At 50.0% G+C, this 22,651-nt stretch overlaps 12 protein-coding genes across 12 annotated transcripts in view; 5 read left to right on the top strand and 7 right to left on the bottom strand.

The window, feature by feature from the left end:
- Positions 1-105: 105 nt before the first annotated feature.
- Positions 106-3,107, top strand: BABINDRAFT_160608 (uncharacterized protein). Its single transcript, XM_019128334.1, has one exon. The coding sequence runs from the start codon at positions 500-502 to the stop codon at positions 2,930-2,932; it is 2,433 nt and encodes an 810-aa protein (XP_018986554.1). The 5' UTR covers positions 106-499; the 3' UTR covers positions 2,933-3,107.
- A 216-nt stretch (positions 3,108-3,323) lies between these two features.
- BABINDRAFT_121434 (uncharacterized protein) lies at positions 3,324-4,872 on the top strand. Its single transcript, XM_019126943.1, has one exon. The coding sequence runs from the start codon at positions 3,369-3,371 to the stop codon at positions 4,641-4,643; it is 1,275 nt and encodes a 424-aa protein (XP_018986553.1). The 5' UTR covers positions 3,324-3,368; the 3' UTR covers positions 4,644-4,872.
- A 1,186-nt stretch (positions 4,873-6,058) lies between these two features.
- BABINDRAFT_7044 (uncharacterized protein) lies at positions 6,059-7,711 on the top strand (the record flags this gene model as incomplete). The annotated part of the gene is made up of 1 exon (XM_019132555.1): positions 6,059-7,711. The coding sequence occupies one exon, from the start codon at positions 6,059-6,061 to the stop codon at positions 7,709-7,711; it is 1,653 nt and encodes a 550-aa protein (XP_018986552.1).
- Positions 7,712-8,034: 323 nt separating this feature from the next.
- On the bottom strand, positions 8,035-9,498 carry BABINDRAFT_33828 (uncharacterized protein; the record flags this gene model as incomplete). The annotated part of the gene is made up of 1 exon (XM_019131653.1): positions 8,035-9,498. One exon carries the CDS (start codon positions 9,496-9,498, stop codon positions 8,035-8,037), a length of 1,464 nt encoding a protein of 487 aa, XP_018986551.1.
- Positions 9,499-10,343: 845 nt separating this feature from the next.
- BABINDRAFT_27939 (uncharacterized protein) lies at positions 10,344-12,839 on the top strand (the record flags this gene model as incomplete). The annotated part of the gene is made up of 2 exons (XM_019131413.1): positions 10,344-12,085; positions 12,143-12,839. Coding segments are annotated over 2 exons (2,439 nt in total), but the record flags the coding sequence as incomplete, so codon positions are not given.
- A 398-nt stretch (positions 12,840-13,237) lies between these two features.
- Positions 13,238-14,317, bottom strand: BABINDRAFT_170826 (NAD(P)-dependent alcohol dehydrogenase; the record flags this gene model as incomplete). Its single annotated transcript, XM_019130770.1, has 1 exon — positions 13,238-14,317. One exon carries the CDS (start codon positions 14,315-14,317, stop codon positions 13,238-13,240), a length of 1,080 nt encoding a protein of 359 aa, XP_018986549.1.
- BABINDRAFT_160605 (NAD(P)-dependent alcohol dehydrogenase) lies at positions 14,317-15,786 on the bottom strand. The gene has a single exon (XM_019128333.1). It carries the CDS (start codon positions 15,728-15,730, stop codon positions 14,654-14,656), a length of 1,077 nt encoding a protein of 358 aa, XP_018986548.1. The 5' UTR covers positions 15,731-15,786; the 3' UTR covers positions 14,317-14,653.
- A 236-nt stretch (positions 15,787-16,022) lies between these two features.
- Positions 16,023-17,552, bottom strand: BABINDRAFT_160604 (trans-2-enoyl-CoA reductase (NADPH)). The gene has a single exon (XM_019128332.1). It carries the CDS (start codon positions 17,178-17,180, stop codon positions 16,260-16,262), a length of 921 nt encoding a protein of 306 aa, XP_018986547.1. The 5' UTR covers positions 17,181-17,552; the 3' UTR covers positions 16,023-16,259.
- A 497-nt stretch (positions 17,553-18,049) lies between these two features.
- Positions 18,050-18,737, top strand: BABINDRAFT_160603 (mRNA splicing protein). Its single transcript, XM_019128331.1, has one exon. The coding sequence runs from the start codon at positions 18,123-18,125 to the stop codon at positions 18,390-18,392; it is 270 nt and encodes an 89-aa protein (XP_018986546.1). The 5' UTR covers positions 18,050-18,122; the 3' UTR covers positions 18,393-18,737.
- Positions 18,738-18,864: 127 nt separating this feature from the next.
- On the bottom strand, positions 18,865-19,344 carry BABINDRAFT_165913 (mitochondrial 54S ribosomal protein mL59; the record flags this gene model as incomplete). The annotated part of the gene is made up of 1 exon (XM_019130379.1): positions 18,865-19,344. The coding sequence occupies one exon, from the start codon at positions 19,342-19,344 to the stop codon at positions 18,865-18,867; it is 480 nt and encodes a 159-aa protein (XP_018986545.1).
- Positions 19,345-19,753: 409 nt separating this feature from the next.
- On the bottom strand, positions 19,754-21,795 carry ARG8 (acetylornithine transaminase). The gene is made up of 2 exons (XM_019131099.1): positions 21,711-21,795; positions 19,754-21,185 (listed from the first exon to the last, which is right to left on the bottom strand). Exons 1-2 carry the CDS (start codon positions 21,728-21,730, stop codon positions 19,958-19,960), a joined length of 1,248 nt encoding a protein of 415 aa, XP_018986544.1. The 5' UTR covers positions 21,731-21,795; the 3' UTR covers positions 19,754-19,957.
- A 340-nt stretch (positions 21,796-22,135) lies between these two features.
- Positions 22,136-22,651, bottom strand: part of BABINDRAFT_121346 (KRE1 domain-containing protein) — a 966-nt gene continuing 450 nt past the window's right edge. Inside the window, exon 3 of the mRNA XM_019126942.1 lies at positions 22,136-22,651. Coding sequence (XP_018986543.1) covers positions 22,297-22,651 — 355 coding nt within the window. The 3' untranslated portion in view covers positions 22,136-22,296.

Below are 22,651 nucleotides of genomic sequence, written 5' to 3'. Positions count from 1 at the left end.
ATATTTTTCTATTGTCTCTGCATTTGGGGGGCCGCGCGCATCCGGCAGCAAACTATGCACAACCGCGACAGGGGAAACGAAAAGGTCTTGCGCGGCTAGCAGAAAATTGCCACCTGCAACTTAAACCCGTACTCCTTCTCGCTTAACGCCTTTCATTTTCCTCAGACGTGCCTTCCAATCTTGGTTTGCTTAAATCCTTGTTCCCAACCCGACTCTCTTCTTGCAAGACATCCGAACTTGAGCCCTACCAACCCCTGTCCATATTAACCAGCAACACAGGCCCACCACCGACTTTTGTATAAAACCAATCCACTTTCGGTTAGTACCAATTGCTCCAGCAGCTATACTACAGCCCTACTCAGAAATTACCCCTCAGTGTTTATCCCCCAGCAGGATACCTTTCCTCTTCACAAGCAAGGCATAAACCGCTTCATTTCTTTTCCAGAGTAGGAAATTACTCCCATTCAAATTTGAACTATTTAGTTTTCATTTCGTGGTCATGTCTGTGAACTCACCCCCATCAACCGCTTCGTCTTTTACACGGCGACTGTCACCGTTCACGCTGTCAACGTTCACGCGGCGACTGTCGCTGGCCTCAAGCGTCTCGCCCGGGTTCCTCTCGAAACTTCTTCACCGCAAGTCCGTCGCCTCGTACGAGACGCCACCGGACCTCGATATGCTTAGCCTTGCATCCTCCGGCCACACACACCTCGCGCTCGACCTCGGCGACACGTCGTCCGAAACACTGGAGGAGGCGCCCAAGACGCAGTCACGGCACACGCTCTGTCCTGTTAAATTCATGTGTACGAGTGTTTCCCAGACGAAACCTGCCGAGCCCGCAGCGGAACCTGCGCCCCTGTCTCTGCAGCCGAACCAGGGGGCCTGCGATTCGTACTCTCTCAATCGGCTCCTGGTTCAGCCCAAGTATCTCCGTCCGCACCGCCACCACAAACGAACGGCCGATTGTCTCCGTAAGTTGTATCTCGCACAAGAACTCGCCGCAGGGTCTCCAGATGATGCGGACATCGGTGCCGCGCGTGCCACATACTGCATGAAGTTCTCCGGCGACGGCAAGTATCTCGCAGCAGCCGGTCACGACGGTGTGCTCCGCGTATGGAAAATTATCTCGTCGCCGATCGACCGCTTAGAGTACGAGCGCCGCTACTACACCGCGGCCGATGAGTCCCAGACGTATTCGCCTGTCTTCCATGACACGCCTCACCGTGTCTTCCGCGGCCACACCCAGGAGATTCTCACGCTCGAATGGTCTAAGAACAACTTTCTTCTTTCGGGCTCGATGGACGGTACAGCTGTTCTCTGGCACGTAGACCGGCTCGTGCCGCTCCACACATTCAAGCATGACGACTTCGTGACCTCGGTCGCGTTCCACCCGCTCGACGACCGCTTCTTCCTCTCTGGCTCGCTCGACAAGAAGCTCCGCTTGTGGTCGATCTTGGAACGCGAGGTTGCGTATGAGTGCGACTTGGGGTGTCTCATCACCGCTATCGCGTTCACCGGAGACGGTGAGTATTGTCTCGCGGGTGGGTTCAACGGGTGCTGTTATTTTGTGGAGACCAAGGGGCTCGGGGTGATTGCGCACACGGCGGTCGCGAAGGCGAAAAATGGCGCGTCTGCGAAGATTACAGGCATTGTATGTTACAAGGGCGAACCAGAGGCCCGCAACGCGCACGATAAGAGTTCAAGTGTGAGCGACACAAGCTCAGGCGTACCTGCACGTGCGGCCACGGACAGCTCTATAAGTAGCTCATCCACACGTGCCGCTGCCTCCACGCGCGCCTCCACGCTCACCTCCACGCGCGCCTCTATCGCCTCGCCTGATGCAGCCGGGACCACAGCACACCTGTATGCCCTTATTACTACCAACGACTCCCGCATCAAAATCCTCGATCTCGTCACCAAGACGATTGTCAGCGAGTTCCGCGGCCTGACCAACACCTCCTCCCAGATCATGGCCACCATTTCTGATGACCGCCGCTACGTGCTTTCCGGCTCCGAGGACCACTGGGTGTACGTGTGGGAAAACAAGCCCAACGCGAACGTGCCGCTCGAGTACACGTATGACAACCCCGAGTATGAAGCGCCGGCTGCGGGCGAGGGTGGGCACAGTCTCATGAGCCGCTGGAAGCGTCACCTGCTTGCGCGGCGAGCGTCAGCGCGTGCTCATTCGCGCGAGTCCACGGCCTTCCACGCGCACCAGGACCCAGTCACTGCCGCGGTCTTTGCGCCGCCTTCGACACTCGCTGCGCTCCGCCTCTCGAACGATCCCATCTACGACCTCACCCTGAAGAACGCCGAATACTGCGTCGTGCTGGGTTTATCGCTTCTGTCGGGCGTAGTGGTTGCGCCGCCCGGGTGTAAGCTTCCAGGGATGACCGTGACGGACCATCTGTACGATCCGCGCGAGTCACCAACCGCGGGCTCAGATATGATCATCGTATCTGCCGATACTCGTGGGATAATCCGCGTTTTCCGGCAAGACGTGGCGTACTTTGCACGGCGCCACCTCTGCGAGGTGAAGCTTGCGAGCCTCAAGCCTGCGAGCCTCAAGCCTGCGCGCTCGCGCAGCAACTCGCTCACCGCGCGCCTCGGCCGCAATTTGAGCTCCGAGAGCTTGAGCTTGAAGAAGAACATACGGGGATCCGATAAAGCGTTGGCCAGTATGGACTTGCGCATGTCGGAGAACCGTCGGAAACCACTGGAGTTGCTCACGCCCGACTACGACCTGAGCCACCGCAAGATTATGTTCGCGCATGATGACAATGACTCGTTGGCCTCGTCCGAGAGTGCGTCCAAGGAGGCCAATAACCTCCAGTGCGCGGCATGCCACGGACTCAAGTTCGAGGTGCGCAAGCTGGCGGGCAGCTTGGGTTTTGTGTGTATGCACTGTGGGACCGCCGCCGCGGGATATTAAACGGATGGACAGCGACCAGATGTGATTACTCTTTGCTGTTATATGTTGATGGTGGGATTCTCCAATCGTATATTTTGGTTGGTGATGGTTTTGAATATCAAACATGGTGTGAATATGATCTAATTAAATTATTTGGAAAGGATATCCTCTGGTACAGTAGCAAGTATGATTTCTACCAATCCGTGTCTTTTGCTGTAGCTATAAGCCAATGTCCGGTGTACTTTGCCGGGTCCAAGTGGTTACTAGATGAATAATATTCCGTATATGATATTTACATAAACCACTAATACCATGCTATAAGCATTTTCATAAACCCGTAAGCCTGAGTTCGTGTTATACTCTGGTACGTACGTCGTGTAGCTACCGCCCAGATTTTCTGTCCCATATAAACGCAGCTCCTGGCCCTTAGCCCTCTCCCTTCCGCCACCATCCACACATGTCAGAATCCAACACCCGTTTATTCATCCAGCCCGTCCCCAGTTCCGCTGAAGAGACGGTTATTGACGGGATTTTTGCCAAGTATGGCCCGCTTGCAGACGTTACTATCGTTGGTGAGTCCGCCTTTGTCGCGTTCCAGTCGCCCGACGACGCCCTTGCCGCGTTGAACGAGCTCAACGGCCAGGAATTGTTTGACTCTGAGCCGGTAAACGTTTCATTTGCAAAACAGAGAGAAAACGAAGGGGAGGGAATTGAGTCCCAGGGTGAGAAAGGGGGCCCCCGGCTAGAAAGGGAGGGATCTGAGCCCTCGGGAAATTCACACACAGACTCGCCTGGGTATCTGGATACCCAGGGTAGCTCATACCCGGGGAGTGGGTATCCACTGGGCCCGGGTGCTGCCCCAGGCAGCTCATATCCCCCGCGTGCGTCCCGCGAAGATGTCCGTGGCAAGTTCCGCGCCGTCGTGGCCGATCTCCCAGAAAACTCCGCGTGGCAGGACCTCAAGGACTTTGTCCGGGCTGAAACAGGCGTGACCCCCGCCTACTGCTACATGGACCATCTCCGTCCCAACGTGGCCAAATTCGAGTTCTTTAGCCAAGGAGACTTGGAAATCGCCGTCGAAAGAGCCACCGCCAAGGAATTCAGGGGTTATATGGTCACTATGGCGTTTGACACCTCGGAATATGTCCCTCCACCACCCCCTAGGCCCCGTGAAGGCCGAGAAAGAGGTGGGTTTAGGGGCAGAGGTGGCTTCAGGGGCGGGTTTAGAGGCGGCTATGACGGAGGCAGGGGCGGAGCCCGAGGGGGCAGAGGTGGTTACCAGGACCGCGCATACTCCGATAGAGGATTCCTGGATAGGAGATATCTGGAGAGGGAGTACCCAGAGAGAGGGTACCCAGAGAGAGGGTATTCGGAAAGAGGGTACCTGGAAAGAGGTGGGTATCAAGACTATGGGAATCAGGATCGCGGGTATCCAAACAGGGGGTACTCAGACGGGGGTTACTCGTCTAGAGGTGGGTACCAAGACAGAGGGTTCCAAGACAGAGGGTTCCAAGACAGAGGCGGATATCAAGGTAGAAACTTTGACAGAGGTGGGTATCAGGATAGGGGTGGATACCAAGATAGAGGTGGATATCAAGATAGAGGCTTCAATAGAGGCGGGTACAGAGACTCAGAAAGAGACAGCTACCGTCCTAGAGAAGAATTTGGCGGCCCGCCAAGGGACTCCTACAAGCCGAACTATGAGAACCGTGATAGATCTCCACATAACTAACTTGATTTGAACGTTCAGAAGATGTCACTGAACACAGTGCTACGCAATGTCAAATGGTCCGTTGAATGATCCCGAATGTATATGATTTACTCCTTTTCACTATTGAACCTGCTTGATTTCCAATTTGACATTTCCTCTCCTGTTGGTGCCATGTGCTCCCCCGAGCATCACTGATACTATGATCCTATTTTCCTTTTGGCCCGATACCAGTCAAATAGTGACTTGACGTTGAGGATTTTACCATTTTTGTTGGCTATGATTTATATTTGATGTATTTATATTTTGGTATAGGGCCGCGTATTACGGCTATCGCAGGGGATTATTAACCGGAATTTGGCTCTGTATCTATGGCATAGGAAAGAGGAATAAGCATGAAGAGGAATAAGCGTGGAACCTTGTCCGTATGTTCATTGTCTCATGATGGAGCAATCCACTGACCACCCAAGATTCGTCGTATTTAAAACACTCTGAGGGGAAGGCTCCCTGGAATTGTTATTGAGCACACTGGTTTAGAACTCCAATATTTCCTCGTGGTACGTGCAGTCGCACATAATGTACTTGAGGGACTGGCCGAGGTTTTGAATGCTAAATCACAATTTGATGGTATCAGCTTTGGGTTTTCTCTTTGTTTTGTCATTCTAGTTTGATAAACGTCAAGTCCGGGTAGAGTTGATGTGTATCTAGCCAGAACTGAAGTCAAGTTACGACCTACTGATGCGCACAAGTGTGCCTTAAAGTTATGTTCGTGGTAATTCCGGAAAGCTCCCTATCTAGAGTGTACCAAAGAAGCATGTAGTATCTCCCTATTCCAAGTCCCATGCGTATATTTCTTTCTATTACTAACGTAACTGAACCAGCATTTAGTTCTGAGCGTTGCTCTATCCCTACCACTCAGTCTAGATTGTAAGCAGGTCTTTACTTGGCTCTGCGACCTTAACACCGAAAATGATTAGAACATAGATCAATAACTGCATAAGATTATATCACCATTTACTTATATTCAATCCCGGGTGTATTTCACCAAGATACCGTAACTTCTGCTAGCCAGATTATATATCAAACTTAGCAGGTTAGACTAGTTGGCCGACCTGTCGATATCTTAACAGATACAAAAACCAAACCTATTGCAAGTCTCTCAGTATCACTAATTTCTAAACACATCAGTGCCGTAACTCCTCTTTATTCCTCATCTAAACCCCTAAATCAATTTAATTGCTGAAAGTCAAGTCAAATAGAACAGCCTGGTTTCGGTTACCGCATAGGGCATGTCCTTTTCCGTGCACTCTAGATATCCTTAATTAAGCGCTCCTTTCTTAACACCCAATGATCTTATCTGCTCTCACTACTCATTCCTCATCACTTGATCTACACAGATATCAGTTCCGATACACTAAACCCACTGCATTACCATTCACATGACCGAATTGCTGCCGGAACAGGAATTGAAACTTGCCCAGTACAAGGACATCACCTCCTTTGAGGACGCTGACTTGGCACGCAACATCGCGTTGCTAGAAGAATGCCACTGGAACTTGGAAGTTGCGATACCCCGCTTCTTTGACGGTAATTTTGCCACTGCTACGCCGCCGGTCGAAGAAACACAGGGCGCACTCCGCCAGCGCCGCGCCTCCGGCCCCCAGATAATGAACTTGCAAGAAGACATGTACATGTACGACTCAGGGATCCTGCCGCTCGCCTCTGCGCTGCCAATCACGAACATCTGGGAGCGAAACGTGGGCTTGATACGACTGGAGGAGGTCAAACCGCCGTCACCACTAGTGGTGATTCTCTGGTTCTTGCCCAAGACGTTGTTGTACGTGGCAACACGCCTCCTCCAGATCCTTTTCCCCTGGTTATTCAATCTGAGCCAGGGGAACACATTTCCGCGAGTGTTTGTTCCTCCCTTGATCCTGGACAACACCAGTGTGAAGGCGCTTCTAGGTGAAGAGTTGGACAAAAGTGACAACGAAAAGGAATCCCTGGCAGATTTTAGTGAAGGGGATTGGGCCGCATATGAACATGAATCAGTCAATTGTATTGAAAAGGAGTCTAACAATGGGTTGCAATATGTTGAGACAAACTTCAATGGGGTGTACGCTAAGTGCAAAAACAGGTTTGAATGGCTCTTGGTGGTGGTGGTGGACGATTCCGCGGATTGCGCCCGGTTAGTGGCATCTCTCGATTCGAAGGTGTTCAGAGAGTACATGGAGGAGCACAGGGTGAACCTATTCTTGTCCCACGTGTACAACCCCGAGGGCTGGGAGGTTGGACATGTGTACAAGGCAAGACAGTTACCGTTTATCACAATGCTTGCAAACGTTTCCAACAGGCCCGGTACCATGCACTCGATGTCGATTGTGGCACCAGCGCGGACGTTCAACCACGGACGGAAAATGACGGCAAAGAAGATAATAACAAAGGTGCAGCCGCTCATGTTCCAATACGAGCCGCAGTTGATTGCCGAGCGGATGGATTTAATGGATGCGGAGTTCTCCAGACTGCTCAAGCAGCAACAAGATTCCGCCTACGAAGCATCTCTCAAGGCCGACAAGGCAAAGCAGGAGGCTAGAAAACAAAAGATGAAGGAGGAGGAGGAGGCTAGAAAGGAGGAGGCGCAAGAAGAGAACGAGAGGGCAAACAGAGCTGCGTTAAGAGAGACATTTTTACAGTTTAATGTGCTCAATTTCCCGCATTTGCTCACCGATGACAGCAGCTTGGTGCGGGAAAACTCGGCCAATATCCAGTTCAGGCTCGGTGACGGGTCGCGGATCGTCAAGAAGTTTCCTAAGGAAACCACAAACTACGAAATCTACTTGTTTGTGCAGTTGCGGTTGTACTTGAATGCAGCCAAAGAGGGGGAAGAGGGGGAGGAAGCGGTTGTAGAGAGAATTGCAGAGGTGTTTGACGTCTCCTCAGCGGAAACCATCAGCGCGTACGACTTTGCGTTTGACTTTGAGTTGATCCAACCGTTCCCAAAGGTCCGGGTCGAAGCTTGTAAGCAGGCTATTGAGGCTACCAAGGAGTTGTATCCGAGTGGGAATTTGCTTGTGGAGCTCTTGGATGTATAGCGGGTGGAGATGGTATTGTGTGGATGGCTAGGTAGAACTCGATATGTCCACAACTGGTTGATCGTCCTCATATGTCTAGATTAATGTAGAGTCTGGTTATTTCTTCGGAGCGATGGTTGATCCTATTCCGTGGCACTAAGCTTTGGGCTTCAGATCTTAATATCTATGCGTACAAACTGGCATTCGCAGATTTTCATCTTGATTTATTGATACTGACTTTTTACCAGAAACTCATTGACCAGGTTTACCCCGAATTACTCACTGCGATAACAAAATATTTAGCTCACGCCGTTTCTGTATCTTAAATAAAACCCTTTTTCAAGCTACTCCACACTTGCTTTCTCCAAAAATCTTCTAACCGGCCCTCCAATATCATCTAACGCGAGTAAAAACGAATCGTGCCCATACATGCTGTCTTCGTTCGTCAACTCGTGATATTCAATCCCCCTTCCATCACCCCCTTTGCGAAGCACCTCGGCAATCTCCCTCTGCTGCCAAACCGGGAACAAAATGTCGCTCTCCACACCAATCACCAAGATTTGCTTGTGGCTGATCGGCTTCAACCCCTGGACCAAATCGTTCAATGACTCCTCCGGGGTCTCTGTCGCCTGGTGCTTCTCCTGGTACGGCTGGCTAGGCAAGGCACAGACACCAGTCTGTCCCTGGCCTAGGTTCTGCGACTCGGTCTCTGTCCTCTTCTTCAACGCACGGGAACGATTCTTAATCCCAAGATCGAACAAGTCCATTGCTTTGGAACCGTACAACAAGGAATTGGCATCGTACTCAAGAGAAAATTTTTCTCCCTGGTGGTCCAAGTACGTTTCAACGAGAAAGTCCGGACACAACGCTGGTGATTGGGAATTATCAGCCCTGTTGCGCCCAAATCTGAGCTCCCACTCTGGCCCAGAGCGGTACGTGATCGTGGCAATCTCTCTGGCCAACTTCATGCCTACGTGGGGAGGCACACCATCGTAGTAGAAGCCTCTATTCCAGTTAGCATCCGCCATGAGCACCTGGCGTTGGCAGTGGCGCATCGCAATGGAGTACGGGTGCGATCTAGCACAGCCTGAAATCGAAACCACCTTTCCCACCGCTTCGGGAAACTCCGACGCGTATGCCAAACTCTGCATCCCGCCCATGGAGGCGCCGATGGAGGCGAAAAGCTTTGCCACGCCAAACTCTTCCGTCACCATGCAGTGCTGTGCCCGCACCATATCGTTGATGGAGAGGATGGGAAACCTAGTGGCATACCTCTCACCATCAGCTGGATCGAAGGACGAAGGCCCCGTAGAGCCGTAACACCCACCAATAGCGTTTGTGCACACAATGAAGTACTTGTCTGTGTCAAGGTACTTCCCTGCGCCGATAAAGTTTTCCCACCAGCCGGGGGCGGGGTTGGCCTCTTGAGATTTAGCATGAGAGGAAGCTGAAAGCCCCGTGTGGACAAGAATCATGTTGTCTTTAGCGGCGTTGAGCGTCCCCCAGGATTCATACGCAATCTTGAATTCCGGAAGGTAGCCACCATAGTCGAGGAAGATGGGCTCTTTCAGGTGGAAGGTCTTGTAACCCGACTGGATGCGAGAGTACGACGGTTCAGGGCCTGATTCCATCGAATTTGCCGCCGGTTTCAGTTGGAGTAGGGCGTTTTTCTTTTCAATTCTGTCAAGACACGGGAATGCCATCTGAGGGTTGGACGGGACGGGATGAGATGTGGAGGCACGAGCGACCCTCGAAGGGTTAGCAAGGCTGCGGAGAGAAGTCCCGAAGTGGCGTGAAAAGCGAAGCATTAAAATGGGCTATTTTAGTTATGGAAGACTCGCTAAGAGTTTAGCAATGGAACCTGACAGAGGGGTAAGACGGAAATTTCAGGGGGTGGAAAGGTACACACAGGTTTGGAATTGTGGCGATATCTGACGAGAGCTCAATGTTTTTTTGCGACGGATGTCGATTTGAGAATTGCTGCGAGGAAGTAGCTGAAAATTAGTCGGAATACGGGGTATGATTTAAACTGATTACAAATTTCGCACCCCAATAGTAAAGGCTGTCCTGCGTGAGCGGGGATGCAACAATTGCACGTGATGTAAGAATGGTGCATGCATGGGTGGCACGTGCATGTTCAGGTGATGTCCAGATATACTGTACATTGATGAGGCTACTGGAAGTATAACTATAGGTTTGGATTAATGCTTTCCATAATTGCAGCCTAATTAATTAGTTGGTTCGTCTTATCACACGTATTCCTGGTCTACTCCAGCTTATAGTTGGACCTGTAAGCATTAGCAAACCAAACACGTTTCTCATTTGCCTTGTACCAGATGGGCGTTTTAAAACGTAGTATATTACCATTTTACCCTTATCAAACAGCCTCCCACTTCTATTGGTCGTTTGCGTATCCTCCACACTGGTACTTTAATGCTTGTACCCCGTCATCTCCACTCCGAGGAAGCTTATGAAGGTATTACGATATTTCCTTCCGCCCTCAAATCCCCGTGACGTCACTCACACGTGACAAGGTGTCCACGCGCTGTTTACTCTGCATTTTCGTGTCAACACGATTTAGGTTATTTGCCTTGTGCTCCTCGTTCTTTCCCCGCATCTCTGATTCACTCTCAATTCAATACCTATGGCTTCCTTTTCCAACTCCTACTGGTCGCCGAACTACCACGAGGGGATTACTAGCCTCTCACAGCAGTCTGCCGTGTCGCTAAAGCAGCTCCACGACCTCGAGCGCTTGGTCGAGAGCTACGTCAATTACTATACAAAAAACTCTGAGTTGCTCAGCAACATGTCGATTGAGCTCTATGGCCAGAGCAGTGGCTTCCGGGCGAATGCCCATGCGGAGATTGGTGCCCCGAGCCTCATGAGCATCGGCAAGAAGCTCGCGGCGGCGATAGCACCGGAGCTGGCGGAACTGACGCGGGTGGAGGAACCTGACACCTCCGAAACGCAGAAGACGACGCTCAATGGGTTTTACGAATCTCACATGGACTTGTTGAGTGAAGAGTCGTTCAGCATGACGAATTTGGCCAATCTGTTGGACAAATCGGTGTTGTATGAGTTGAAACGATTCATCGGCGAACACGAAGCGACGGTGAGGAGCATGCTCCTGGATTTGGCCCTCTCAGCCAAAACCTACGATGCCTGTTTCAAGCACTTGATGAAATACAAGACGGATTACGACACCAGGATTGCCAATACCCCCGAGGAGTCGATTGAAGAGGAGCCAGTGGCCCCTGCTGCTCCGCAGACCCTCGATACAGAATTTACGTTCCCGTTGAAGCTCGGAAACAGTATCTTCTCCTCTGACGAGCTCCTAGAGCTCTTCCGCCGCCTTTTCACGGAGATTGCGACGACAAAGCGGAAGATCCCATTGCCTGGGTACACCAACCTCTTGTTCTCAAGCGAAGCCTTAACGAAGTGGTTACGGAAGAACCGGTTCCTGACGGAGAACTCACGTGCTGCGATTGAAAAGTTCGGCCAGGACTTGCTCGAGTTGGAGTTGGCCAAGTCGGCGAACGCCTTTTTCCTGGCCAGGAAGTTCAAGTCTGATGGAATGTGGTTGGAATGGACGGATTTGGCTGTGTACCTTGGAGAGTACGATGCTGATAAGGTTGAGGAGGTGCCTGATGTCTCAATCAACCTTGGCGAGTTTTACGGAAAGTTCACGCAAAAGTTGGTCAAGGCAGGTAAACCAGTCCGGCTTGCCAAGCTCGAGGCCCTGTACAACGAGGAGTACCTCCGGTTTGTCGAATTGAAAGGGAAGCTTGAAATAGCCATCACCACTGCCAGTCAACGGCTCCAGGTGTTTGAGTATGACAAAATTGGCGTGATCTACAAAGCGCTTGCCAGCTTGTCCGGCCATTTGTCCGACCACGCGATGCAATCGGCCCATCAGGTGCAGAAACTAGCGGAGTTCCAGCTCAGTAACGCGGTCATTACCAATTTCCGCCGCGAGTTTGACTTATCGTTGGATAAAACGGCCACAGGAGTGTACTTTCCCACCAGCTTTCCACCGGAATTCACGTCATCGGTCCAGTCCAGCCTCAACTTCCAGAACCTCCACCTCCGATTCAACTTGTACGCAGACATCTCACTCCAGCCAACGTTAAGCGATGTCAGCGGTCTCAATCCCGGCGAGATCTCGCCGATTGTGGAAGACCCGTGCATGCGGTCCTTGCCGCTATTTGTGTTTAGTATTGTGGGCTCTCTCGATACGAAGGATGCAAGTGACGCCGAGTTGGAATATCTCAGATCCCAATGGCTGGCCCCGTTCGACATCAAGGATGCGTATCGCACCAAATATGAGGTTCTCAAAGTCATCCAGGGCTTCCAGCCGAGTCCTGAAATAACCGTTGAGCCTCCTCTCTCTGCGCTGTCGCCTAAAGCCTCACTGTTTAGATCCCTCTCGGTCACCAAGCCCGAACTGGAGAGTCATGCCAAGGTTATTGACAAGATTATCGGTTACTTGATCGCGCACAAGACGAAGCCCCAGATTTTGAATTTTTTCAAACAGTGGTTGCTCGAGCTTAGCGACTCACTCATCCCGTTCATGGTCTACGACATGGTCAAGAAGGCGTATGAGCAGTCGCTTGTGGACGAGAACCAGAGACAAGAGGAGTTGGGAAAAATGTTTTCCTCCGTTCCGCGTCACAACTTGAGTTCCTTGGTGTTTTTGCTCAACCACTTGGTGTCCTTGTTTCCGACTCTTGCCCAACAAGATGATTTTTACGAGAACGCACCAATTGCCAAATTGAATGGCGTCGCGGAACCCGGTGCCGTGCCGTTTATTCATTTGATTTTCCGTCCGTCTGTGTTGCGTAGCTCTACCGGTTTCAAGCCCGATCTCCCGTTCTACAATACGTTGTTGGCAGATCTCGTGAGTGAGAATGTCCGTACCAAATTGGTTCTGTTGCTAGAGTCTCGCGAGGAGCAGTACGCTTCGAAGCGCCACAGTCAGACAGTTTCCTTGGGCCCCCGTATCACCAAAACCGAAGTCGAGAGCGCCCCTCCGAGACCTCCACCAAAGGCGAACAATGTGAATCGTTTGTCGACTGACAATATCACATTGAGACCGTTTCGGGTTACGTCTCCGGCTGCCACGCCTAGCCTGTCCCCCAAAAGCTCACCCGTTCTGTCCCCGCTCCGCCCCTTCAAGGTCCGTTCTCGTTCAGGTACAATCGACGAGCTCGTTCTCCACGACACCCTGATCCTCCTGCCGCCGACTAATGGAAACCCCGTACAGATGGCCGAAGAAGGAAAGGAACGACTGGACGAAAGTTTGAGTAACATTATGGATGCTTTACAGGAGCACATGAGCGAGGAATAGTCTGGCAGAACTGGAGAATTTCCGTGACCGGTATTCAGATGTATATAAATTATGTATTGTTTATCTGTGCTATAGACAGATGGTAATATTTGAAGCGAAATGGAGGTAAAGTATCTTCCTATTCTATGCATCACCAGGGGCTTAGAAACGAATTTAGATTACTTTTTTTTTCATACAAAGTCATCCATTAACCTACTCGTCTACTCGGCATCTTCTGGTCCGTCAATAATACATTTGACGGCTCTACCCTGGCTAACGACCTCGTAGGCTTCCACGGCGTGGTCAAACGTGAATCTGTGGGTGACCAACTTTTTCACGTCAACCTTACCTTCGCCCACCAACTTCACCGCCAAGCGGTAGTCGTCGTGTGAGTACCTGTAGACCCCCTTGACCGTAAGCTCCTTGTTGCCCACGGCAGCCATTGGGAACTCGATCTTGACCTTACCGACACCTACTTGCATAAAGGTCCCACCAACCTTGATGAGATTGATCCCGGCAGTGATGCACGCCTCGACCCCGGTGGCGTCGAAGACAATATTTGGAACGTTTCCGCCAAAAGCAGCCAACTGGAAGGTCCTGTTATCATCCTCCGAAGCGCCTCTATCCTCGGATGAGTTGTATGTGTGAGTGGCGCCTAACTGCTTCGCAAGCTCTAACTTGTCATCAAAAATGTCCACAACCATAATTTCGGTCGCTCCGTAGGCTTTGGCCGTCGCGGCAATCAACAAACCGACCGGACCAGCACCGTAGATCACACATCTGTCGCCAAAGGTGACATTTGCCAATCTGCATGAGTGCACAGCGACAGATAACGGCTCCACGATGGCACCTTCTTCCAAAGACACGTGATCCGGTAACTTAACCACAAAGTCATCAGGTACCATAAAATATCTGGCCAAGGTTCCATTGTTTGGAGGGGAGGCTGCGAAGACCATGCACGGGCACAAGTTGTAGTTACCGCTCTTGTAGGCATCGGAGTAACGGGACGGAATGCCCGGCTCGATGGCCACACGGTCGCCCACCTTCACAGAGGTGACCTCGGAGCCAATTTCGGCAATCACACCGGAGGACTCATGTCCAAGCACCATAGGTGACTTGACCACCTTGAGCCCATTGCGGCCGTTTTGGTAGTAATGCACGTCGGAGCCACAGATCCCCGTCTTTTTGACGGCAATTTTAACGTAGTGAGGGTCGGTAATTTCTGGGACTGGGCGGTCCTCAATGACAAGGTTTCGCGCAGCATATAACACACAGGATGGATTGGCAAGGTTTCTGGACATTGTAGATGGTATATCGACGGTAAAGATGAGGAAAAGAGAAGGACAAAGGAGCGGTGCTTATATAGCTGCACCTGCATGCAGGAGTGAAAAGTTTTGTGGGGGAATTTCGGAGAACGCGTAGGATTCCGAGCAGAGCACGGAAGCGCGAAGAATCTCCGGAAGAAGTGCGATTTATTGGACGTTTAGATTGATAGTTGCGATATTTGGGAAACAGAGTCATATCCCGAATTTAGTTAACATAAATAAAGGACTTGACGTGGACTGTAAATTTACAGTAGAATTGGAACCTACACCCTGAATTTCAGATATCCTCCCACTCATATTAAAATTCTTTACCTAGATATCCTCCGGCCCGTCGATGATGCACTTGACGGCCTTGCCGTCTCTGACCAACTCGAACGCCTTTACTGCATCGTCAAACTTGACTCTGTGGGTGATCAACTTCTTTACATCAACCCTATTCTCGCTAACCAACTTAACTGCCATTTTGTAATCATCGTAGGAGTATCTGAACAAGCCTCTGACGGTGAGCTCCTTGGTGCCCATCACGGTCAACGGGAAGTTGACGTCATCCTTGCCCATACCGACCTGTACGTAAGTACCACCAGCCTTGATGAGGTTGATCCCGGCTCTGATACACGGTTCGGCACCGGAAGCGTCAAAGACCACGTTTGGGGGGATGCCATTCAACGCAGCAAGCTGCTTGGCAACCAGATCGGCCTCCGAAAGGCCTCTGTCGCCCCCAGAGTTGTACGTGTGGGTAGCACCCAAGGTCCTGGCCAACTCCAACTTGTTGTCAAACACGTCGATGACCAAAACCTCGGTCGCACCGTAGGCTTTAGCGGTGGCAGCAATCAACAAGCCGACAGGCCCGGCCCCGTAGACAGCCACACGGTCACCAAAGGTCACCTTGGCGATTCTGGTGGCGTGCACCGCCACAGATAACGGCTCCACAAGCGCCCCTTCCTCCAAAGACACATGGTCTGGTAACTTCACCACAAAGTCCTCTGGAACAGTGTAGAAGCGGGCCAAGGTGCCGTCATATGGTGGGGTGGCCGCAAAGACCATACACGGGCACAAGTTGTAGTTACCACTCTTGTACTCGTCGGAGTAGCGGGATGGCACACCTGGCTCCACGGCGACCCTATCACCGACCTGAATATTCTGCACGTCAGCCCCGATTTCCACGACGATACCCGCAGATTCGTGGCCTAGCACCATCGGATTCTTCACCACAAACGGGCCAATACTCCCGTGGGTGTAGTAATGCACGTCAGAGCCGCAAATCCCGGTCTTTTTGATTGCGATCTTGACGTAGTGCGAGTCCTGAAGCTTGGGGACGGGGCGGTTCTCAATGACGATTTCGCCAACCTGTTTAAGCACAACAGAGGGGTTTTCAAGTTTCAGAGACATTGAAGGTTATTTGAGTTAAAGATATGGGACTAGAAGAGAATACTAGCGGAATCGGCCGAAATTTATACTTCTTCAAGTGAAATGTTCTTGCGGTTTTGATATGCAGGCGGGGTCATTCACTACCCGAAAATTGTGCGAAGACGCGCCTCCGGGGTAATATGCACCCGAAAAAAACAGGACAGGGTGCAGGGTAAGGGTTGTCCCGTTTAATACCTAAATCTCTCGGTTGCTGTCAGTTTCATTCTTTCAAATCACCTTCATTGTCTCATAATGTGTACATGAGATGAGGCGGCCAGTTATCTACACATTTAGTCTGTATCACCTCCGCTGGGTCAAATGAGGGGAACGTTACGGATTTGCGATATTTGAACCCTTATCATGGAAAAATAAAACATTACTTATAGTCAGACCTACTAGAATCATATGTGATACACCCCATAAGGGAAATTTGCTGATTTACATCTGGAATTGTCACCGCAGTATCGGATAAACCACCCACCCCCATTCTGCAGACTGGTGTATGGGTCTCCTAAGCAACAAACGGAACCATGATCTTTCTTCTTGGATACGTGGCGCCAAACTCCTTTCTGTACCGCTGGTGCTTCTTGACGGCCCATAACCACATCTGGCCGGTGGAGACCACGAGAAACAAGTACGAGCTCCAATTGTTGACCAACAAGGAAAAGGCAAGCCAGGCCAACGATTCGAAGAAGTAGTTCGGACACGACACAAGGTCAAATCCGTAGCCGTACGGAATCTTGTGGTCCTTGGAGCCGTCGCTTCTCAAGTGCTTGAACGTGAGATGGGTGACACCATTGGAGACCTCAGCATACGCCCAGAACGCGACAAGAAGCACCTGGACCAAAGTAGAGTGGTTCGCGGTGTGCGTGAAGAACCCGCTGTCGGTGTCGACAGGAGCATAGATAAAGAGTCCAAGCAAAACCCCAGACAAGCCCCAGTAGTGGAAGGAGTTCTTGAAGATGTTGAAGGCTGGCATGGTGGCCAACGAAAAACTGTGCACATACACGGTCTCCCACTCGCGCTTGAGGAAGTGGAGCATCACAAGCACCAAGGCAGTGGTTTGCGTGGCGGAGTGGGCGTTAGTGGTGGAACCGTAGAGCCTACCACCGTAGAAGTAGATCAACGGGTGGATAAAGAGCGGACCCGCATACTCCGTCATGAAGACGTTTCTCCACGGGATCTGGGGACCCAAGTCCTTCACGTAAACCGTGACGGTCTGAGCGTCCAACTGATTCTCCGCAAACGACTTTTCCACATTCACAGGCACGTGCTTCTTGGACTTGTCGTCAGGCAAGTGGGTCAATCTCAAGCGATTTGGGTTGATCTTGTTTTGCTTTGCGATGAACTGGATCAAGTCAGGCAACGTGGCCGCGGATGTCTTGGCCTTTGCCAAATTTTTCGATCTAGGGATGATCTCAACCGAAACCATTGTGATGCTATAGAGAGCAAAAGAAGGAAAAAAGGAGAAGAAAAAGGAAGAGAGAGGTTATATAGCGGATTTCGGCGGAGGTTGGTATATGGGGTTATTGATGTGTGCACGACCAGGAAAGAATCATATCCGACTAAACGGTAATTCGTGTTATATACGAAGATCTGAGGAAATATCAACCAAATCAGTGTATAAATGCGCGGAATTGCGGATGTTATCTGGTTCATCATGGGAATTGGTTGAAATGGTATTCTAAGGGTGAACGTAACAGGCGTATGCGCCCATTCTCTGTTTAGAGGTTAGCTCTTTGGGTGACGTGCCATTCCATTCCATTGAGGAAGAATCTGGAGTAGTTGTTCGGGTAGAAGGTATTTTTGATATATTAAACAATTCGGTGCTCATTATCAGGTTTTATATTGACATTTAGAGTGGGTATTACAATAAACTCTTTGTTAATTCAAGCCTGAAAAAAAATCTTCGATCGGTGACTACCAGGAATGTCAGATGGATGTGAAATAGCTCAGTGGGGTTGAGTATATAATACGGATCTCGCGCGGAAAATGGCATAACAACAACATCCACTATGGAGTATTAAAATTAAGGTTATCTACTCTGTAAATGAAAATCAGCTTTAATATCCCCTTTCCACTCTGGCGTACACCATGTCCGCTCTTGGGAAAATATCCTGCATAGCAAATTTGGTGCCACTTCTTGAAAAAGAGGTTCACCACTCCACTCGAACGGTTCCCATCAATCCTTCAGTTCCATCACAACCGGTAATCTTTTACAGCTGATTTCGATCCGTTCACCCCTTTATTCTACCGCATATCTTACACAATGAAGTTGGTTAGATTCTTGATGAAGCTCGCCTCTGAGACGGTCCAGGTGGAGTTAAAGAACGGGACTGTCGTGTCGGGAACCGTTGTATCGGTTTCACCCACCATGAACATCACATTGAAGTCAGTCAAGATGACTGTCAAATACAGAGACCCTGTCGCATTGGACTTTATCAATATCAGAGGAAACAACATCAGAAACATCATTCTCCCCGACCAGATCAACCTCGACAGTTTACTTGTGGATTCATTGGCCAAACCAAAGGCTGCAAAGATTAAAAAGCCGGTGATTACGCAAGGTAGAGGCGGTTTCAGAGGTGGCAGAGGTGGTAGAGGTGGCAGAGGTGGTGGTAGAGGCAGAGGCAGAGCGTTCTAAGGGACGAACCGGAGCTAAAATAGCTCTATGTACTATAATGTATTAATTCCAGAGATGATCGCGTGTGTGATTGGTGTATAATGAGGGGAAACTTCATAGCTACAGTAAACCCCAAATTTTTTCTTAATATCCATCTTCTGGGACTACACATTGCAGGTATATAAATACGTTTAGTTTACCCGGTAAGCGTAATATATTGCTCATGAAGCGCATATAGACGAATTCGACATCCAAACAAATCTGTTGGCTCTGGTACGTATACTACGATTAATGAAGGCATGTACCTCGTTAATACTACCGTCCAGCCCATCAGATGTACACATAGCCCGACAGATATATACCTCGTCTAAGCATTCATAACTTCTTCTCTTGTCCTGACCATCCTACAGTCATCTCAAAAAAAGGTTACTTTATTACCGTAGACGCCGGGAATTTCAATATATACACATCCTAGTCATCTGAACACTTTGGATCACCACAACTGCTTCTTCTTCTCAGCATTCTCCTCCATTCTCTTGTAGTGCTTCTTCCCTCTCGAGGCTGCGATCTTGTCGTCAGCAGCCTTCAAACCAGCCTCAACCTTGGCCTGTCTCGCAGGCTTGGATCTCTGGTGGACTCTCAACTTTTGGACGTACGCACCTCTCAACAAGGTCTTGGTCTCGTACTTTTCGTCATAGAATTTTCTGTCACCCTGCAATGGCGGTAACATGTCGCTGATCCCGAACTTGTGGGCAAGCTTCCACAAGTCTGCCGCACGTCTGAGCGAGTACTTAGGATCGTGCACGGTGTTGGTGACCGGGTGACGGTTGGGGAAGAACGGATTAGCGTTTTCGGCATCGGTGGAGGTCTGTTCTGCCGCGTAGGTTCTGAATGGAGCCGGTGGATACTTCTGGAAGAAGTTTGCCAACTTGCTTGGCAACTTTTCAAACGCTTGCTTGGCCGTAAGGGACATATTGGTGGACTGAGCGGAGAAACGTGATTTGTATGTGTCGGCTGTTGGAATTGGAAAATTATAGCGAACATTTTCGGTAGAGGTTGTGTGTGTGGGGCACGACCATGGTGCGGCTCAGATAATACTGAATAAGCGAGGGTGCTAGTTATAATTTTGGGTGAATTAGAGTCGGAGGATATAAAATCGATACATTTTGAGAGTTATTGACCATTGAGAGGAATTTTTAACGTCTTTTGAAACTTTAGGGTAGTGCCTATTAACACGGATGTCACCAACAAAATGTGTGGGGAGTATTTAGGACGGCTGTTTTGTCAAAGAACTAGTACGAGCTTGGAGATACTATTTGTAGCGGAGAAATTTTCATACAGTTCTAACCCTATATTGTCAGGCTGAACCAGCACATGTGTTTGTAGCTATTGACGCAGGACTGATGCTTACACGTTCTTCGGTAATCAAAACTACGGTTCCAAGACCCATTTCCGATTAAGCCCTTTCGGCTCATGTAGAAAAATCATGTAAATCTGATATGGTCCCGTAAAAGCACTGCTAAATAGTTCTTTCTTGTTTCTACTCTTTACTTTCCGTCTATTTCTACTGTACATCTTTTATCCACTTAGGCATAGACCGCTTTAACGGCCTCGGCAAAGAGCTCCAAGCCTTGTTCGATGACTTTATCCTCGATATTCAAAGCCGGGACAAATCTGACAACATTACCACCAGCAGTAATCACAATCAACCCTCTTTCCCTTGCAGCAACCACGATTGGGGTAGGATCATGGGCGAACTCAACCCCCAAGAGCAACCCATCGCCTCTGACGTCCTTGATCTGTGGGAACTCCTGCTTCAAGGCATTCAATCTCTGCTTAAACAAGGCAGATTTAGCATTAACGGCAGCCAAGAATGTTTCATCAGAAACCTGGGATAATACGTAGTTACCGATTCTGGACCCCAAGGGATTGCCCCCGTAGGTGGTACCGTGGTCGCCCACCTGCAAGGCGTTTTCAACTTCTTCGGTAATCATAGTGGCACCAATTGGGAACCCATTGCCCAAAGCCTTGGCCATGGTTAAGATGTCTGGGTGTGCCTCCTTTGGCAACTTCCCGTGGGCCCAGAGGGACCCAGATCTGCCTAACCCACACTGGATCTCGTCATAGATCACAAGTGCCTTGTGGTGCTTTGCAAGCTTGCTCAATGCAACCAAAAACTCCGCATCGATCGGTATCACGCCGCCCTCACCCTGAATCGGCTCGATGATGATCCCACAGGTCTTGTCAGAAATCAACGCCTTCACAGACTCGATATCGTTGGGCTTGGCCACTCTGACGCCCGGAATAAGGGGCGCGAACGGGGCCTGGTACTTTGGGTTGGGGGTCACAGACAACGCGCCCATGGTTCTACCATGAAACGAGGTTTCAAAGGTGATAAACTCGATCTTATCGTCGCTGATCAACTTTCCGTGCTTTCTGGCAAACTTCAACGCCGCTTCATTGGCTTCTGTCCCGGAATTGGCGAGGAAGACTCTCGAGGCGTTCTGCATCCCGCCAGAAAGCTTGGTCTTTTCGACCAAATTCTTGGACAACTCCCCGGTCCACATATTGTGGTACAAGTTGGAGGCGTGAACAAGCGTCTTTGCTTGGTCGTAGATGATTTCAGCAATCTCCTCGTTGCAATGACCCAATCCGGTGACCGCGATCCCCGCGGTAAAGTCGACGTACTGTCTGCCTTCCATATCCCACATGTAGCAGCCTTTGGCCTTTTCAAACACCACATTAGGTCTGGAGTAGGTCGTGGCCTGGAACGGCAGTCTTTCCTCCACAAACTTGCTCGTCTTGGAGGCTGCGCTGGTGGGGTCCGGGTGGGTGACGGCACGGATGGCGGTGGTGGAGAAGAGCCTCACCTGTCTCGTATTTCTGGAAATGATTCTCAACATTTTGTATGACACGGTGGATGAGGAAGGAGAAGAAAGAAGGGAGTTTTCGCAGGACGGAAAAGAGTTGGAAAAATGAGTCAGTAAAGTGTATCACCTGGCTGTTTTTTCATGAGCCGCACGCTGATACGACACAGCGGTTAATTCTCGATTACCTAATTAGGCAAGGTCTAACGTGATTGGCTGAAGCAGAGGTAGTACTTTAGGGTGATGAACAACACTCAGCCAGGTTTATAATAGCTCTGGTGAAATTTTATCCATGTCTTTGGTCTACGTTAAGTATTGTAAACTCCATTTGTGAATGTCACAGGCTTCTTGACGGTTTATATCCTGGCATATACGTGGTTCTTGGTATTTAATCAGGACCGGAGCTGGCCGAGCCAGATGCCTATTTATAAGCTTGGCAGATTCTGGAAAAGGATCAGGGAGCTCGTCATACCCTTTAGTCTGGTTTGCCATGGGTTTATATTCTACGATCCCGAGGACACTATGGATGCATATAGGGCATGTTGATGTATGAGATTGCTTCTGCTACGACTAGACCCCGTATCCTTAAGCTTGAACATTTTCAATCCCCGGCACTACATTTACAATCCTTAGCGCTGCATTTAGGTTTCGTGCCTCAACGCCCTTACGAGTGTAGGAATATAATCACGTCAGATAATAAGCGACTTTTATTTTCTAGGGAGACGGACTTTCCCTGAGTGTGTTACGCAGGCTAGGATGCATACTTAATCCGCCTTACGTGAAACATATCTGAATGCGTTCTAATTTTAGGCATCATAGCCCAATAAAAGATAAGTATCGTCCGGAACTCTATTAAAACCGAAGATAGCAAATGAAACCATGAAGAAAATGGCGAATGAGGATCAAGATGAAAAAAAAATGGTTAAGTGAACAGAGTCACATGAGAATGAAGGTTAATATACAACGGAGGAAGATGATGAGTCGCCAAACCAACAAACATCGTGCCTAAGCAATCTGATTTGAGGACTTTGAGTTGGTCTAGCCGGAGAAGTCTGTTATTACTTGGGTTGGGTTGGAGTGACGGTCACGTAAGTACGCACAGTCCCAACAGTTCCAGACAATGTTCCTAAGCCGATAGAGCCCAGAAGCGGGGAAGCAACCGTGCTATACATCGGAACAAACTTTTGGGTGTACAACACCTGGACAGTTGCCAAAGCACCATTGGCTATGGTTGTAGTTACCCAGATAGGGGTGCTAATCAGGGTCAGCGATCCCTGATCCGTGCCCCCTGTGGTGGTGGTTCTGAGAGTGGTGGCAACAGGAGTAGTGGTGTCAGTGGTGACACCAGTAGTAACAGCGCCGACAACTGGAGTAGTGGTACCGGTGGTGACACCAGTAGTAACAGCGCCGACA

The sequence above is a fragment of the Babjeviella inositovora genome (genome assembly GCF_001661335.1).
Source record: "Babjeviella inositovora NRRL Y-12698 unplaced genomic scaffold BABINscaffold_3, whole genome shotgun sequence".
In the NCBI taxonomy this organism is placed as follows: Eukaryota; Fungi; Ascomycota; class Pichiomycetes; order Serinales; genus Babjeviella; species Babjeviella inositovora.
This window is presented reverse-complemented; position numbering and strand designations above follow the sequence as displayed.